The sequence below is a fragment of the Crinia signifera genome, chromosome 11 (genome assembly GCF_055691185.1).
Source record: "Crinia signifera chromosome 11, ASM5569118v1, whole genome shotgun sequence".
In the NCBI taxonomy this organism is placed as follows: domain Eukaryota; kingdom Metazoa; phylum Chordata; class Amphibia; order Anura; family Myobatrachidae; genus Crinia; species Crinia signifera.
Genome location: NC_139227.1, coordinates 117,316,808 through 117,335,685, shown reverse-complemented (window position 1 = coordinate 117,335,685; position 18,878 = coordinate 117,316,808). Strand labels below are relative to the sequence as shown.

The 18,878-nt window shown below is 52.6% G+C and overlaps 1 protein-coding gene across 1 annotated transcript in view; it reads right to left on the bottom strand.

Moving 5' to 3' along the window:
- LRP4 (LDL receptor related protein 4) overlaps nucleotides 1-1,871 on the bottom strand; it is a 79,299-nt gene extending 77,428 nt beyond the window's left edge. The window contains exon 1 of the mRNA XM_083164456.1: nucleotides 1,474-1,871. Within this exon, the coding sequence (XP_083020582.1) occupies nucleotides 1,474-1,558 (85 nt within the window). The 5' untranslated portion in view covers nucleotides 1,559-1,871. The remainder of the gene's footprint in view (nucleotides 1-1,473) is intronic.
- Nucleotides 1,872-18,878: the final 17,007 nt, after the last annotated feature.

Here is an 18,878-nt window from a genome sequence, read left to right as displayed (position 1 = left end):
TATCATGTCCCCAGTAGTGCCAGTTACATATCATGTCCCCAGTAGTGCCAGTTACATATCATGTCCCCAGTAGTGCCAGTTAGATATCATGTCTCCAGTAGTGCCAGTTAGATATCATGTCTCCAGTAGTGCCAGTCACATACCATGTCCCCAGTAGTGCCAGTTACAGATGTCCAGGTTATATATTACACATTCCGGAATAATTTGGATAACAGACATCTGGATAAGGAATTCTCAACCTGTATTGAGAAAACGTAGAGAGGAGCAGCCCAATGGCCACATCATAATTACTGCACCTGAAGACCCACTGGGCACAGTATGATGAACCAACTACAGACCACTGGGCACAGTATAAGAAGCTACCTACAGTTATGCTGGGCACAATATTGAAGAGGGGAGCAACAGACGCTGGGCAGCTCTGCAGCACACCAACTGGGCACATTACTGGGCAGCCCTGCTACATACACACACACAAACACATTGGGCACATCAGTGAGGAGACGGGTTGCAGACCCGATTGCACATTAGTGGGCAAACCCTGCAACAGACACCCCGGGCACATTACTGGGCAGCCCTGCTGTGCACACACACCGGGCACATTACTGGGCAGCACCGCTGCAGACACACCGGGCACATTACTGGGCAGCCCTGCTGCAGACACACCGGGCACATTACTGGGCAGCCATGCTGCAGACACACTGGGCACATTACTGGGCAGCCCTGCTGCAGACACACCGGGAACATTACTGGGCAAACCCTGCAACAGACACCCCGGGCACATTACTGGGCAGCCCTGCTGTGCACACACACCGGGCACATTACTGGGCAGCACCGCTGCAGACACACCGGGCACATTACTGGGCAGCCCTGCTGCAGACACACCGGGCACATTACTGGGCAGCCATGCTGCAGACACACTGGGCACATTACTGGGCAGCCCTGCTGCAGACACACCGGGAACATTACTGGGCAGCCATGCTGCAGACACACCGGGCACATTACTGGGCAGCCCTGCTGCAGACACACCGGGCACATTACTGGGCAGCCCTGCTGCAGACACACCGGGCACATTACTGGGCAGTCCTGCTGCAGACACACCGGGCACATTACTGGGCAGTCCTGCTGCAGACACACCGGGCACATTACTGGGCAGTCCTGCTGCAGACACATTGGGCACATTACTGGGCAGCCCTGCTGTGCACACACACTGGGCTCGATACTGGGCAGACCTGTTGCAGCCACAGTGGGCACAATAGTGAGAAGACCTGTTGCAGACACCAAATGCCCTAATCGCACAGAGTAGAGTAGTGGGCAGTGCCCGTGGTGCACACATTACAGCCAGAGCTGGCCACAGTAACACACAGTCCTGACTACCTGGCACCACCAGTATGTAACCAGGTACAGTCAGAACTGGGCATAGCAGTAATAGAAGCACAGGGCACAGCAGCATGCCCTGGTAGTGGTGGCACTCACCTGGCAGACACAGGAGGAGAAGCAGTGCCAGGAAGCAGCCCTCCAGAAGCCTCATTCCCGCAGGATCCGCTCTCAGTCTTCCCATAACACCTAGATCCTCCCAGCGGGCACGGAGGTGGCAGCAGCAGGTGATCCACAGGTAGCCTCCTTCTACGCCAGCACAGTCCGGGTGTCAGGCCGCTCACCCCTGGGCTGCCATTGCCAGCTGCAGTCAGTCCTGTTCCTGGGTGCAGAAGTCAGGATCCCACATGCGACAGTCCCGGAGTCCTCGGCCCAGGGTTACTGCAGCAGGAGCCTCTCACCCTAATTCCCAGACTCAGCTGCTCCCCTGCCTGCCCGGTGCTATGCCCCCATTGCAGTGCCCCCTCAGTGTGTGCCCCCGGCCTGTCCCCAGCTCAGTATCACTGCCTGCCCCCCTCCTGTACTCTGCCTAGTATAAATGCCTGCCCCCCTGCACTGTGCTTAGCTCACTGTCTGACCCCCCCCCTGCACTGTGCTTAGCCCCACTGTCTGACCCCCCCCCCTGCACTGTACTTAGTCTCACTGTCTGACCCCCCCTGCACTGTACTTAGTCTCACTGTCTTTCCCCCCTGCACTGTAACTAGCCTGACTGACTGTCCCCCCTGCACTGTGTGCTCTGCCTCACTGTCTGTCCCCCCTGCACTGTACCTAGCCTCACTGTCTGCCCCCCTGCACTGTACCTAGCCTGGCTGACTGTTCCCCCTGCACTGTGTGCTCAGCCTCACTGTCTGTCCCCCCTGCACTGTACCTAGCCTGGCTGACTGTCCCCCCTGCACTGTGTGCTCTGCCTCACTGTCTGTCCCCCCTGCGCTGTACCTAGCCTCACTGTCTGTGCTCTGCCTCGCTGACCGTCCGTCCTCCTTAGCTCTTCACTTTATTCTGCGTCCCTCTCCCCCCTCTCTGCCTCCCCAGCTTCTGCAGGAACAAACCATCTGCTGCAACCACAGGGGTGGCTACAAACTCCCTCCAGCCTCCCGCAGTCACCTCATCTCCCCCAGCAACTCGGTTACCGCCGCATTGCCGTAGCAGCTGCAGGATGTAAGACCCCTGACTGTGCTGGGGAGCCGGTGCCACTGTGAAGGGTCCTATGCCATTGAGTAGGGTACAAGGACACCCCCACACACCACAATCCAGACTCCCAGAGTCTCCTGTTGGATCTTTTTACAAACTTGTAAAGACTAGGTGACTGGGGCACAACAATAGCAGCATGTCATAATGAGAAACATACTGGGGGCTATGTGTGTGTATACAGGGAAGGCAATGCACAATAATACCATGTGCAGGAATGTGGAATGGCAGCAGCACACTGAAGGCTTCCATGCATGTGGTGTGTATAATAGTGCTGTGCAAAAAGCAGGAGCCCGCATTGAGCCTGGTGCAGGCGGCGAGGCATATAGATCTCACGGATTTCAGCATATTGGCGCCAAACCATCAGCAACAGCGCATGCGCCAAACCAGACTGGAGCACATGGAGTTTGCTTATGCCCACAGATTCACGCTATTATTTCTGGACGGCGACGTTGCGAATGACAGGTCTGGTCCATCTGGTAGCGGTGTTGTGAGCCTGTAGGACGCGACATAGATAGGTGGGAATGCTTGTTTCAGACCGGCAATAGGCATAGAAGGTAACTGAGCTCGCACGTTAAACTTAAATGAAGGGATAGACATCGCGAGGCCTTCGCCAAACGGCTTATGGGCCGAATCGTGCGATGCTGCACATTGCTCGACAACCGTGTGACGGAAGAACCGTTGCTATGTTCCTGCTTGTTCAAGTATCCCAGTTTGTGCATCTCAATAGAGAACCGCGGCCGAGCTGTGGCTGACATGGATTGTAACGGCTGAATTCGACAGTATTTTATCTGCAGACGACCATCAATTCTGCGAACGCCAGCATGCCGCCATTAGAAAAAGCATCAGAGAGAAGCATTGATGCTTCTAAACCATTATCTATCGATGTCCGTCTAATGCAATGTGAAATCAATACGGTGTTTGTGCCCGCTTTAGGGTTAATCACAAGATATTACTAGTGATGCTATGCTGCAGAACACTAGTGATGCCATGCTGCCCCAAGACGACTTGCCAATGTAGGATCCCATTGCCCGCGATGTCAGATGGGTACACATTGCTCTTGTATGTACCCTGGTTTATTAACAGCATCACTGACAGGGAGACTACTGACAGGCAGAAAGGCAGCACATCCCCACCTCACTGACAGCAGCACATCCCCGCCTCACTGACAGCAGCACATCCCCGCCTCATTGTCAGCAGTACATCCCGCCTCACTGACAGCAGCACATCCCCGCCTCACTGACAGCAGCACATCCCCGCCTCACTGACAGCAGCACATCCCCGCCTCACTGACAGCAGCACATCCTCGCCTCACTGTCAGCAGCACATCCCCACCTCACTGACAGGAGAACATCCCCGCCCTACTGAAAGGAGCACATCCCCACCTCACTGACAGCAGCACATCCCCGCCTCACTGTCAGCAGCACATCCCGCCTCACTGACAGCAGCACATCCCCGCCTCACTGACAGGAGCACATCCCCGCCCTACTGACAGGAGCACATCCCCTCCTCACTGACAGCAGCACACCCTGCCTCGCTGACAGCAGCACATCCCTTCCTCTGACAGCTGCCCATCCTTGCCTCACTGACAGGAGCACATCCCCACCCTATTGACAGGAGCACATCCCCGCCTCACTGACAGCAGCACATCCCCGCCTCACAGCAGCACAACCTGCCTCGCTGACAGCAGCACATCCCTTCCTCTGACAGCTGCCCATCCCCGCCTCACTGACAGCAGCACATCCCCGCCTCACTGTCAGCAGTACATCCCCGCCTCGCTGACAGCAGCACATCCCCGCCTCACTGACAGCAGCACATCCTCGCCTCACTGTCAGCAGCACATCCTCGCCTCACTGTCAGCAGCACATCCCCACCTTACTGACAGGAGAACATCCCCGCCCTACTGAAAGGAGCACATCCCCACCTCACTGACAGCAGCACATCCCCGCCTCACTGTCAGCAGCACATCCCGCCTCACTGACAGCAGCACATCCCCGCCTCACTGACAGGAGCACATCCCCACCCTACTGACAGGAGCACATCCCCTCCTCACTGACAGCAGCACATCCCCGCCTCACTGACAGCAGCACACCCTGCCTCGCTGACAGCAGCACATCCCTTCCTCTGACAGGTGCCCATCCCTGCCTCACTGACAGCAGCACATCCCCGCCTCATTGTCAGCAGTACATCCCGCCTCACTGACAGCAGCACATCCCCGCCTCACTGACAGCAGCACATCCTTGCCTCACTGTCAGCAGCACATCCCCACCTCACTGACAGGAGAACATCCCCGCCCTACTGAAAGGAGCACATCCCCACCTCACTGACAGCAGCACATCCCCGCCTCACTGTCAGCAGCACATCCCGCCTCACTGACAGCAGCACATCCCTGCCTCACTGACAGGAGCACATCCCCGCCCTACTGACAGGAGCACATCCCCTCCTCACTGACAGCAGCACATCCCCGCCTCACTGACAGCAGCACACCCTGCCTCGCTGACAGCAGCACATCCCTTCCTCTGACAGCTACCCATCCTTGCCTCACTGACAGGAGCACATCCCCACCCTACTGACAGGAGCACATCCCCGCCTCACTGACAGCAGCACATCCCCGCCTCACAGCAGCACAACCTGCCTCGCTGACAGCAGCACATCCCTTCCTCTGACAGCTGCCCATCCCCGCCTCACTGACAGCAGCACATCCCCGCCTCACTGTCAGCAGTACATCCCCGCCTCGCTGACAGCAGCACATCCCCGCCTCGCTGACAGCAGCACATCCCCGCCTCACTGACAGCAGCACATCCTCGCCTCACTGTCAGCAGCACATCCCCGCCTCACTGACAGGAGCACATCCCCACCCTACTGACAGGAGCACATCCCCGCCTCACTGACAGCAGCACATCCCTTCCTCTGACAGGTGCCCATCCCCGCCTCACTGACAGCAGCACATCCCCGCCTCACTGTCAGCAGTACATCCCGCCTCACTGACAGCAGCACATCCTCGCTTCACTGTCAGCAGCACATCCCCACCTCACTGACAGGAGCACATCCCCACCCTACTGACAGGAGCACATCCCCGCCTCACTGACAGCAGCACATCCCTTCCTCTGACAGGTGCCCATCCCTGCCTCACTGACAGCAGCACATCCCCGCCTCACTGTCAGCAGTACATCCCTGCCTCACTGACAGCAGCACATCCCTGCCTCACTGACAGCAGCACATCCCCACCTCACTGTCAGCAGCACATCCCCGCCTCACTGACAGCAGCACATCCCCGCCTCACTGTCAGCAGTACATCCCGCCTCACTGACAGCAGCACATCCCCGCCTCACTGATAGCAGCCTATCCCCACCTCACTGACAGCAGCACACCCTGCCTCGCTGACAGCAGCACATCCCTACCTCACTGACAGGAGCACATCCCCGCCCTACTGACAGGAGCACATCCCCTCCTCACTGACAGCAGCACATCCCCGCCTCACTGACAGCAGCACACCCTGCCTCGCTGACAGCAGCACATCCCTTCCTCTGACAGCTGCCCATCCTTGCCTCACTGACAGGAGCACATCCCCACCCTACTGACAGGAGCACATCCCCGCCTCACAGCAGCACAACCTGCCTCGCTGACAGCAGCACATCCCTTCCTCTGACAGCTGCCCATCCCCGCCTCACTGACAGCAGCACATCCCCGCCTCACTGTCAGCAGTACATCCCCGCCTCGCTGACAGCAGCACATCCCCGCCTCACTGACAGCAGCACATCCTCGCCTCACTGTCAGCAGCACATCCCCACCTCACTGACAGGAGAACATCCCCGCCCTACTGAAAGGAGCACATCCCCACCTCACTGACAGCAGCACATCCCCGCCTCACTGTCAGCAGCACATCCCGCCTCACTGACAGCAGCACATCCCCGCCTCACTGACAGGAGCACATCCCCGCCCTACTGACAGGAGCACATCCCCTCCTCACTGACAGCAGCACATCCCCGCCTCACTGACAGCAGCACACCCTGCCTCGCTGACAGCAGCACATCCCTTCCTCTGACAGGTGCCCATCCCTGCCTCACTGACAGCAGCACATCCCCGCCTCATTGTCAGCAGTACATCCCGCCTCACTGACAGCAGCACATCCCCGCCTCACTGACAGCAGCACATCCTCGCCTCACTGTCAGCAGCACATCCCCACCTCACTGACAGGAGAACATCCCCGCCCTACTGAAAGGAGCACATCCCCGCCTCACTGTCAGCAGCACATCCCGCCTCACTGACAGCAGCACATCCCCGCCTCACTGACAGGAGCACATCCCCGCCCTACTGACAGGAGCACATCCCCTCCTCACTGACAGCAGCACATCCCCGCCTCACTGACAGCAGCACACCCTGCCTCGCTGACAGCAGCACATCCCTTCCTCTGACAGCTGCCCATCCTTGCCTCACTGACAGGAGTACATCCCCACCCTACTGACAGGAGCACATCCCCGCCTCACTGACAGCAGCACATCCCCGCCTCACAGCAGCACAACCTGCCTCGCTGACAGCAGCACATCCCTTCCTCTGACAGCTGCCCATCCCCGCCTCACTGACAGCAGCACATCCCCGCCTCACTGTCAGCAGTACATCCCCGCCTCGCTGACAGCAGCACATCCCCGCCTCGCTGACAGCAGCACATCCCCGCCTCACTGACAGCAGCACATCCTCGCCTCACTGTCAGCAGCACATCCCCGCCTCACTGACAGGAGCACATCCCCACCCTACTGACAGGAGCACATCCCCGCCTCACTGACAGCAGCACATCCCTTCCTCTGACAGGTGCCCATCCCCGCCTCACTGACAGCAGCACATCCCCGCCTCACTGTCAGCAGTACATCCCTGCCTCACTGACAGCAGCACATCCCTGCCTCACTGACAGCAGCACATCCCCACCTCACTGTCAGCAGCACATCCCCGCCTCACTGACAGCAGCACATCCCCGCCTCACTGTCAGCAGTACATCCCGCCTCACTGACAGCAGCACATCCCCGCCTCACTGATAGCAGCCTATCCCCACCTCACTGACAGCAGCACACCCTGCCTCGCTGACAGCAGCACATCCCTACCTCACTGTCAGCAGTACGAGCCTGCCTCACTGACAGCAGCACATCCCCACCTCACTGTCAGCAGTACATCCCGCCTCACTGACAGCAGCACATCCCCGCCTCACTGTCAGCAGCACATCCTCGCCTCACTGTCAGCAGCACATCCCCACCTCACTGACAGGAACACATCCCCACCCTACTGACAGGAGCACATCCCCGCCTCACTGACAGCAACACATCCCTTCCTCTGACAGGAGCACATCCCCGCCTCACTGACAGCAACACATCCCTTCCTCTGACAGCTGCCCATCCCCGCCTCACTGACAGCAGCACATCCCCGCCTCACTGTCAGCAGTACATCCCCGCCTCACTGACAGCAGCACATCCCCACCTCACTGACAGGAGCACATCCCCGCCCTACTGACAGGAGCACATCCCCGCCTCACTGTCAGCAGCACATCCCGCCTCACTGACAGCAGCACATCCCCGCCTCACTGACAGGAGCACATCCCGCCCTACTGACAGGAGCACATCCCCTCCTCACTGAAAGCAGCCTATCCCCACCTCACTGACAGCAGCACACCCTGCCTCGCTGACAGCAGCACATCCCTGCCTCACTGACAGCAGTACGTCCCTGCCTCACTGACAGGAGCACGTCCCCACCCTACTGACAGGAGCACATCCCCGCCTCACTGACAGCAGCACATCCCGCCTCACTGACAGCAGCACATCCCGCCTCACTGACAGCAGCACACCCTGCCTCACAGACAGCAGCACATCCCTGCCTCACTGACAGCAGCACATCCCTGCCTCACTGTCAGCAGTACATCCCGCCTCACTGACAGCAGCACATCCCCGCCTCACTGACAGCAGCACATCCTCGCCTCACTGTCAGCAGCACATCCCCGCCTCACTGTCAGCAGCACATCCCCGCCTCACTGACAGGAGCACATCCCCACCCTACTGACAGGAGCACATCTCCGCCTCACTGACAGCAGCACATCCCACCTCACTGACAGCACTGCCTCACTGACAGCAGCACACCCTGCCTCACTGTCAGCAGTACATCCCGCCTCACTGACAGCAGCACATCCCCGCCTCACTGACAGCAGCACATCCTCGCCTCACTGTCAGCAGCACATCCCCGCCTCACTGACAGGAGAACATCCCCACCCTACTGACAGGAGCACATCCCCGCCTCACTGACAGCAGCACATCCCGCCTCACTGACAGCAGCACATCCCTGCCTCACTGACAGCAGCACATCCCTGCCTCACAGACAGCAGCACATCCCTGCCTCACTGACAGCAGCACATCCCTGCCTCACTGACAGCACTGCCTCACTGACAGAGTGTTTTTATTACCCTTTAACTTCTTCTTTACAAGATCTCTGTATCTCAGCCACACTCCGTATTGGACTTGTAGTAACATTGGTAATAATTAGGCGGGATGCAGTTAGTATCCCGGCGGTCGGAATCGCGGCACTTTGTCCCTCTATGGGTGTCCACAACACCCATAGGAGGGAGAATAAATTAGTGTGCTGAGCGTAGCGAGGCACAGGGCCCGCTGCGTGGCAAGTGCAACGAGCCCACAAGGGGGGGCAATCCACACCCCCCCTTGTTGTGATTTCGACCGCTGGGATTCCGACTGCCGGGATTTCATACCAATCCCAATTAGGCGACTAGCACAATGTTAAGTCAGTACGGCCTGTAGTACACATGCGCGACGCCGTACTGGTAAATTCCTATTACTTTATTATCGCTGGCCAGTCGCATGATGATTGACAGAAAGCCAGCGTTAGGGGGTGGTAACCGGCCATTTTCTGGGTGTGTCAGGGGAACCACAGGTGTGCCCAGTCATTTTGGGGTAAATCGTGTGACATCAGCGCCCGCCCCCTCATCGTCGGACACAAAGAAAATAAAAGTAATTTCAGACTAACTTTTATTTGTGAAGGCCGGAGAAATCGTTCAATAATCGGGGACCAACAAATGATTTTTCCTGCTAGTGGACGCATACGAGGGGATTTGTTAGCGATCCATGGTAGTGAGGGAATCCGGCAGAGGGAAGGGTGGTGGGTGTTCGGCAGGGAAGCGTTTTAGCGATCGGTAATTAATGAATCTCGTCCGCACAACCACTTATATGTGACCAATTACATGAAACCACAACATGTATAATGAATGATTGGGCTGGACCTGTGGGTCTTTTGGGGGGTAGAACATTTTTCACTGCAACTTATTTAATAAAATATGTACAAAAAAAATCCATGTAATGAGGTCATTTCGTTCAGAAAAGATATTATCAAAAGCATTTGTGTTGTGAATACTAATAACTGTCTGCATGCTGCCTGCATGAGCTGATTCACTCTGCAATGTAATATAGCGATATACGACTTGATCAGGCTTATTATTATTGTTATAATTTTATTTATAAGGCGCCACAAGTGTTTCGCAGCGCCGTACAAAGGAACAATACAGGGAGACAAAGCTTGGCATAACATTGAATAAATAACAAAAATACAGTACAAATAAAGAGCGCCACAGATCAATACACATTACAGCTTAAATGTAAGTAGTGAGGACTCAATCAACATACAACTAGAGGCTTGAGGCCAATGATGGAGATGAGTATGCGGACGAAGATGGTCACTGAGTGTTGGAGTATAGGAGAGCTGTGAGTAAAATGTGAAGAGAAGTGGGCTTTGACAACAGGAGGGAAGAGGGCCCTGCTCAGAGGAGCTTACAATCTAGTAGGAAGGGGAGACAGACAGATTACAAGAGGTGCAAGCAAGTGGGTGGTGGTTAGATAGCAGGATGTAAAAAGGCAAGGGGTCGGAGAACCAGCTGGTTTATGCAGTGGAAGGGTACGCTTTGATGAATATGTGAGTTTTCAGTGCCCGTTTGAAGCTTTGGAAGGTCGGGGAGAGTCTAATGGAGCGAGGGAGTGCGTTCCACTGAAGGGGTGCAGCACGGGCAAAGTCCTGTACTCTAGCATGGGAAGTAGTGATCAGGGTGGAGGAGAGATGACAGTCGTCAGCCGACCGTAGAGGGCGGGAGGGTGTATGAATGGAGATGAGGTTAGAGATATATGCCTGCCATACCAGAATGGCCGGGAGGCTACCGAAAATTGCCCCCCCCCCCCCCGGAAAGTGGGCGAGTCTCCCGCTTTGTGGTCAGAGCCCCGACACACCCCCCCCCCTATTGGTTCAATTACTGCAAATCGCGAGTCTGTGGAGAGGGGCGGGGCTAAAATGTCACGATAGTGGCATTTTGCATAATTTAAGCCAAGTGATGTCAGCCTTGCTCCCGCCCCCTCTACCGTGTTGCCTCTCCGGGCTTTAGCCAGAGAGGTGATGCATATTTATAAGCAGAAGTAATGGTTTGTGCACAGATACGATGCTTGGGGGTCTGCAAAGGCGCATGTGCAGAATGAGTCTTGCGATGTTGCTTGTGGCCCCTTGTTATGATTGGCATGCTCTGGTGTTTGTGGGGCAGAGCAGGGGAGGAACTCGGCATCATTCTTCAAAGCGGGGGAGTGTCTATCTTGTCAGGTGCAGACTTCCTGGACCCCGGTATCCTGGAGTCAGCCAGAGTTAAGGTTCTGCTTATATACAGACTGGCCGGTCCCTGTAACCATCGCAAATTACAACTGATGGTTGCGATGGTGACGTGTGTCGGCATTCTAAAACTCATCACTCAAATCTCATTTATGCAAACAGGAGGCAGATCATTGAATCGATCCCTTGGGATGAAATATATGTATGCTTATTGTACCAGGACGTAGTATTGTAATCACGCCAGGTGAACATGTTATTAGGCGTGTTACAGTATGTTGGGCCATGATGGAACCATGTGACATGTTCAGATGCATCGGCATGTTCAGCAGCCACCGCTGTTATTTCTGTATCAATGCCGACAATGACTGTGAACCAACAGCCGCTGGTTGATCATTGTGGAGACCCCTGGAATCAGCACTAGCTATTTTTATCTGGCACAAGCATGAGTCACATCCTAATCACTTGTCTTTGTACAGGGGCGTACTGCAATTCCTAGGTGCTGGGAACACATCATTGCTCACTGCAGATCTGCCACAGAGATTTCTCCTTTCTAGATTAGCCGATCTCCTGCATATTGTGTAGCCCTGCCAAGTACAGATGTAGCCACTGTCATCTAGCGGGGGTGTTGCGGTCGGATCGCCAACCACCAGCCGCCGGAAGGGGATGCGCGCGCGTACCCTTACTACAGAGCTCCCTGCCAGGCACCGACGCTCATCCCCACCTCCCTGCTCCCCCCCCCCCTAACCCTGCCCGTCTCCCTGAAGCGGAGATGGGGAGGGTTCGTGTCCCCCGCAACCCGGTAACTGGGACACGCGTGTCTCAGTCAGATGGAGTTCCATCTCGCTAGCATGGGGTAATATGGCGAGCCCCAGCGCTGGCTGAGAGGCGCTCCATCTGTAAATTTTACCTCTACACATGGGGGGATTACAGGGCATGTGTAGGGGACAGGGTTGCCTACCCTCCTGGAATGGCCGGGAGGGTCCCAGAAATCGCCCCCCCCCCCCCCCCGAAAAGGGGTACAATCCTCCCTGAATTGTGCCTATCCTCCACAACCCCCCGTCGGCAGAGGGTCCGTGGGATGAAATTATGCGTATCGCATCATTGCACGTCGGGGGGGTGGGGTCAGGAGGATGCGGTTGTACTGGTCACGCCCCCAAAATGCATCATGTCTTTCTGCCACTGCCCCCTTTCTTACCCAGTCAGCTGCCCTGGCCCCCTGCATCAAAAGAAATAGCTGCCCCCAAAGGTAGGAAACCCTGTGTAGGGGCCATAGCAATAGTGATGCATGTGCCGCATATCGCTATTACCAGGCGATTAAAATCCAGCATGCTGGATAAATCTACTTTATCGCAGGTCAGTGTCAGTGTTCTCACCGGAGACATCGCTGAGTGATCTGAGCGATCTAGCAAAATCTTCTCGTGTGTTGGCCCCATGGGTCTGACCCATGAGTTATGCAAGCAGGAGGAGGAGTTTGCAGTCCCACAGACTAACACTCAGCATATATATATATATAGTAGGACTTACCCTCATAGTGCCAAGCTGAAATGTGCAGTCTTGAATGTTGGACTCCAACCTAGTTAAAAACAATCCTATTTTGGTAACCTGGACGCAGTGGACAAGCCCATAATAATGGCCATCATTATGCTAATAACCTCCAATGCAATATAGCAGAGATATTAAAAGGTCTAGCATTTATATTTAGTGTGCACCTGCAAACTCCTCCTCCTGCTTGCTGCACTACAGGTCTCAGCAGGTAGCACCTCATATGTCCAGGGTGTGCAGTTTAGGGCCCCTCCCCCCATGAGTTATACCCGGGACTGGCCTCTTTCCACCACAGCTATGACTGGGATTATTCCCAGGTCGGATACATTTCCACTGCACACTGAGGTGTATATTTACTTAAGCGTGAAAAGTGAAAATATAGTCCATAGCAACCAATCAGATTCTTTCTAGAATGCAGATAGAGAAACGATAGACAGAATCTGATTGGTAAGCTTGCAAGCAGGGCCCTCCTACCCAGGGTTGCCTACCCTACCGGAATGGCCGGGAGGGTCCCGGAAATCGGGACCATGTCGGGATTTTAAATGTCGGGATTTTGACCATGTCAGGATTTTGACCATGTCGGGATTTTAAATGTCGGGATTTTGACCGTCAATCAATGGTTGTCTATATTTTGACTGTCGGGATTTTGACCGTCGAGATTTTGACTGCATCCCGTTTGATACTACCCAGTTGGTTTTTGAAATTTACTGCGCTATATAACAAATTGTAAATCAATAAATAAATAATTGGTTGCTATGAGCAACATTTACCTATATTTCTTTTTCGAAGCTATAGTACATTTACCCCTGAGTCTCAGCGGCAAAAGACTCCGCCCCATGACATCACAGGCTTTGCGCTGGGTCCCTGGGCTTCTGCCACTTGGTGGAATCACAGTTCTACAGTCTAAAGCTGTGTACACACGCTTCGATTTTTCCCTGTTTTTGATTTTGCTTCTAGAAGCAAAATCGAATCCACATCGAATGGTTTTTAGGACACTTTGGATCTGCATTCGATTCGATGCGCGCTCCCGTTTTCTCAAAATCGAATAGAAAAATCTACTGTGCAGCCAAGGAAATCTCGAATTTGATCCAGTAAATCGAATGAGTACATTGTGCCTACATTGTGAAATCAAAATCGAATCGAATGCAAAAGTACAGATCTAATGCCAAATCGAATAGGATGATCTAATGCCAGATCTAATAGAAAATCGAATCTAACATCAAATCTAACATCAAATCTAAGCGTATGTACAGGGCTTAACAAGTTCCTGAACCATATAGAAAACATAGAAATGACCCGCAGAGATGAACCACTTGGCTCATCAAGTCTGCCCATTTTTTTTACCTTTTAGTAACCTCAGCCCTATCGTATATATACCGAACAACCGGTAGCTCGTCACTTTTTAGAACATAAACACCCGTTGACGAGCTTACACTACCGTATGAGTGATTGTGTTCCTGCCTCTGTTAAAGGAGGTAATCGTCCTCTTCGTCTTCTCGAGTGTGAATCCCGTTGGATTCACCGGCTGGATGTAATTGCTCCCAGAGGTTTAAATAAGCAGATTTATTTTTCTGGTAATATTTAGCCTGCACAGTATATTTATGCATTGTGTATTCTTCTTATGTATAGTGTTGTATGTGTTAATTTACAGTATTGTGTATATTATTGGCACATATATACATTTGATGTATGCATTAATAATCTGTCATTTATGTATTCATTTGCGCATTTTGTATTTTTTTAAGCTGATGCTTTTGTAAATGTCGTTACTATGGTAACGGTTTGGGTGCAAGCCCATTTTGCTGAATGTCCTCTCTTGATGACATCAGATTTTGGCAGAGAAAGTGCGGGTGTGTGGCCCCGTCCAGGCCAGTCTGACCTCCGCTGGTGATATGTCTATATTATGGTATGTCCTCTCTGTACTTTTATATCCTGATGACAATTAACTAAAATTGAAATGTTGATGTGTAGTTGGTGTCTCCTGTATTGTATATTAGCAATGAGAGGCGTAAGTTCGTCCCAGTTGCCCAGAGACAAGGTAAATATTGGTGCCCCCTCCTCCCATAGAAATATATAAAGAACAATCCAGAATTTCTTTTTATAATCTTGTTACATTTCATGACATTTTTACACCAAAAATCCCAGATCCGACCCGTTTACACTGTGGTGCCCACCCGCAGTGTACACGGAGGCGGCATCATCTCCAAGCTCCGGGACAGCAGTGATCCCTGCCGGAAAGACCGATCACCGTGCTGGGGGCAGCCCAGCAGCAAGGTAAGCTGCATCCATTCACACAGGCATCCATTCACCTCCTCCGCTGCCGCCGCTGCTGTCTGCAGAGTATAGCAGGCAGCAGCGCAGGCTGTCTGTGCCGCCTCGTCCAACCTGCAGACGCTGCGGTCCGCAGGTTGCACTTCCCCCATTGATGTAAATGGGAGCCGGGTCGGATGACGCGGCGTACCCATTTACATCGCCCTCTACCCAGGTCCTAGCCGTGTTCTACCCAGGTCAGGACCTGGGTAGAAGTCCGGTGTGAAGGGACACGTTGTGTCCCATTTACACCGCCGCTGACCCGCGTATGACCCGCCAAGGACCCGGGGTTTTGAGGCGGTGTAAAAGGGGTATTATTTACATTATAATTAGTTTGAAGCAAATATGTTGCTAAGCAGTCATACCCAGGACAGGTCATACCTGAAACCTCTCTCACTGGAGGCAGACACCGCACTGATAGAGCTATTTGCTCCTGCCCTGTTTCAATTAATTGATTCAAACTCACAGTGGAGGAGAGGTGCCCCCTTGAGAGCAGGAACCCAGCGGCAGATGACTCAGTTGCCTCCCAGATTTATTTCTCAATAAATAAATAAATATATATATATATATATATATATATATATATATATATATATATAAACGAAAAAAAGGACGCACTCTCCAGGTTTTTTTTAAATGCAAGATAAAATCAGCTGTGTATTTGGTAAATCATCAGACATGTAGTATCATGGTATACTCAACGTTACGTAGCGTTTCAGTCCATCTAGGGACCTTCATCAGGAGCTGATCAACATAGGCATCCAATAATAAGGCACAGCATAGACCACACAGCAGGTTCCTACAGCAAGGAGCCACTGCTGGTCATAGTGCTATTTATACCTGCCAGGGCATGAGAAAGGGCGCCAAAATTTGAACACTAGGGCACTTCCGCGTTCCACGGTGGCCCGCACATGACATCACTTCCGGTCACGGAAGAATGATGTAAATATGATGTTTATACAACAAACAGTGCTGTGACATATATATAGCGCATAGCGCTGGGCATGTGTCAAACTATATCCCCCCGCTGCGATATCACTGCGGCGTGTATGAGACAAGACGGCGAATATAACAACCGGAAGTACCTGACTAAATGTCGGTCACCGGACCTCAGGTTGCAAAAATGGGTCCCCGGGAACAGTTCTCTGTGGGGATAGTTCCGCCGACTGCAAAACGGGGCTGATGACTGGATGTGTGGTGTGCAGCCAATAGCAACAGTGTGTCCATCAGGGCACTTCCGCGTTACACGGTGGCCCGCACATTACATCACTTCCAGTTACGGAAGAATGATGTGAAAAATGATATTAGTGTCACAAGCGGTGTTGTGACACATGGATTGCGCATAGCGCTAGGCATGTGTTCAACTAGGTCACCCCGCTGCGACAAACATGTGGCGTGTGGAAGAAAAAAGCCAAATACGAAACCGGAAGTGCCCGGCAAAACGCCGGACTCCGGACCTAAGGCTAAACAAATGAGTCCCCGGGAACAATCTCCCGTGGGGGTGGTTCCGCCGGCTGCAAAAAGGGCTGATGGCTGGACACATAGTGTAACGCCCATACCTAATGTCACTAGGCACTGAGATCAAATGAAAAAATGAAAAAACCTGCGCCGATTCTGGTGCCCTGTATAGGACAAACAGCACTATTCACAAATACACAATATGAATACATACATAAACATAACACACATAAATAGTAATAAATGCATAGCAAAAGTTACTGCAAATATACGCATAGAAACTGCAGTAATGTTGTGAACAAGAAAAATACATTAAAACCAAGTATCAGTCAGCGAGCTATAGATGACAAAACCGACAAAAATGAAAAAAATATATATAGAAAAAATATATATATGTCAAGACTGACCGGGGTTGCCCCAGTGTAAACTATGGGATAATTGGTTGGATGCCAAAGTTGAGTTAGAGGCAGTCCTGGACAACCAAGGCAAGGGTTATTGTGGAGCCCACTCACTGTATAGGCTATTAACTGGAGTCCTGCGTGGAGCACGGTCCATCTTCTGCTACCGCAAGAATATGTTTAGAGGGTTGTGCTCATTGAGACCAAATGGTACCACCGTATTTAGTTGGTGGATCCATTTGGCCTCACGCTTTTTGAGTATCAAACTTCTATCACCACCACGGGGCAACGGGGGGATCCAATCAATAATGCGGCATTTGATTGAGGCCACTTGATGTTTGTGTTGCAAACAATGTTGAGCCACTGGCTTGTCGGAGCTACCCTTGGCGAGTGCCTTGTTGATGGCACTCCTGTGGTTCGCCATTCTTTCTCGAAAAGTACAGGTGGTTAGTCCAACATATGTCAAGCCACAGGGGCAATGTAATAAATAGATGATGTGATCCATTAAACAGTGAAGTTTAAATTTTATTTTTATTGGAAGCCCGCTGTGTGGATGTGGAAAGCTTGTGCCTGGTAACATTGAGTTGCAGGTTGTGCATCCTGCACATTTAAAGCACCCCGGTTTACGGGTGTGGAGCCAGGTGGTGTCTCCAATGTGGGGTTGGGCCGCATGTTTCAATAGTTGATTGAGATTCCTACCCCTTCTGTATGCTACTGTAGGTTTTGTTGGTAACACTTTATGTAGCACAGGATCGGTGGCGACTGTTTGTCCTATACAGGGCACCAGAATCGGCGCAGGTTTTTTCATTTGATCTCAGTGCCCAGTGACATTAGGTATGGGCGTTACACTATGTGTCCAGCCATCAGCCCTTTTTGCAGCCGGCGGAACCACCCCCACGGGAGATTGTTCCCGGGGACTCATTTGTTTAGCCTTAGGTCCGGAGTCCGGCGTTTTGCCGGGCACTTCCGGTTTCGTATTTGGCTTTTTTCTTCCACACGCCACATGTTTGTCGCAGCGGGGTGACCTAGTTGAACACATGCCTAGCGCTATGCGCAATCCATGTGTCACAACACCGCTTGTGACACTAATATCATTTTTCACATCATTCTTCCGTAACTGGAAGTGATGTAATGTGCGGGCCACCGTGTAACGCGGAAGTGCCCTGATGGACACACTGTTGCTATTGGCTGCACACCACACATCCAGTCATCAGCCCCGTTTTGCAGTCGGCGGAACTATCCCCACAGAGAACTGTTCCCGGGGACCCATTTTTGCAACCTGAGGTCCGGTGACCGACATTTAGTCAGGTACTTCCGGTTGTTATATTCGCCGTCTTGTCTCATACACGCCGCAGTGATATCGCAGCGGGGGGATATAGTTTGACACATGCCCAGCGCTATGCGCTATATATATGTCACAGCACTGTTTGTTGTATAAACATCATATTTACATCATTCTTCCGTGACCGGAAGTGATGTCATGTGCGGGCCACCGTGGAACGCGGAAGTGCCCTAGTGTTCAAATTTTGGCGCCCTTTCTCATGCCCTGGCAGGTATAAATAGCACTATGACCAGCAGTGGCTCCTTGCTGTAGGAACCTGCTGTGTGGTCTATGCTGTGCCTTATTATTGGATGCCTATGTTGATCAGCTCCTGATGAAGGTCCCTAGATGGACTGAAACGCTACGTAACGTTGAGTATACCATGATACTACATGTCTGATGATTTACCAAATACACAGCTGATTTTATCTTGCATTTAAAAAAAACCTGGAGAGTGCGTCCTTTTTTTCGTTTATACATACGAATTTGCTTGCCAATTCTGGATGACACCCTAGGAGTTGCACTATGGTGGATGGAGTGCGATCTTGTATTACATAATATATATATATATATATATATATATATATATATCCCCATTTATTCTGTACACTGTATATAATTATTCTGACTGTATTTATTAAAATAGTTCATGATGGGTC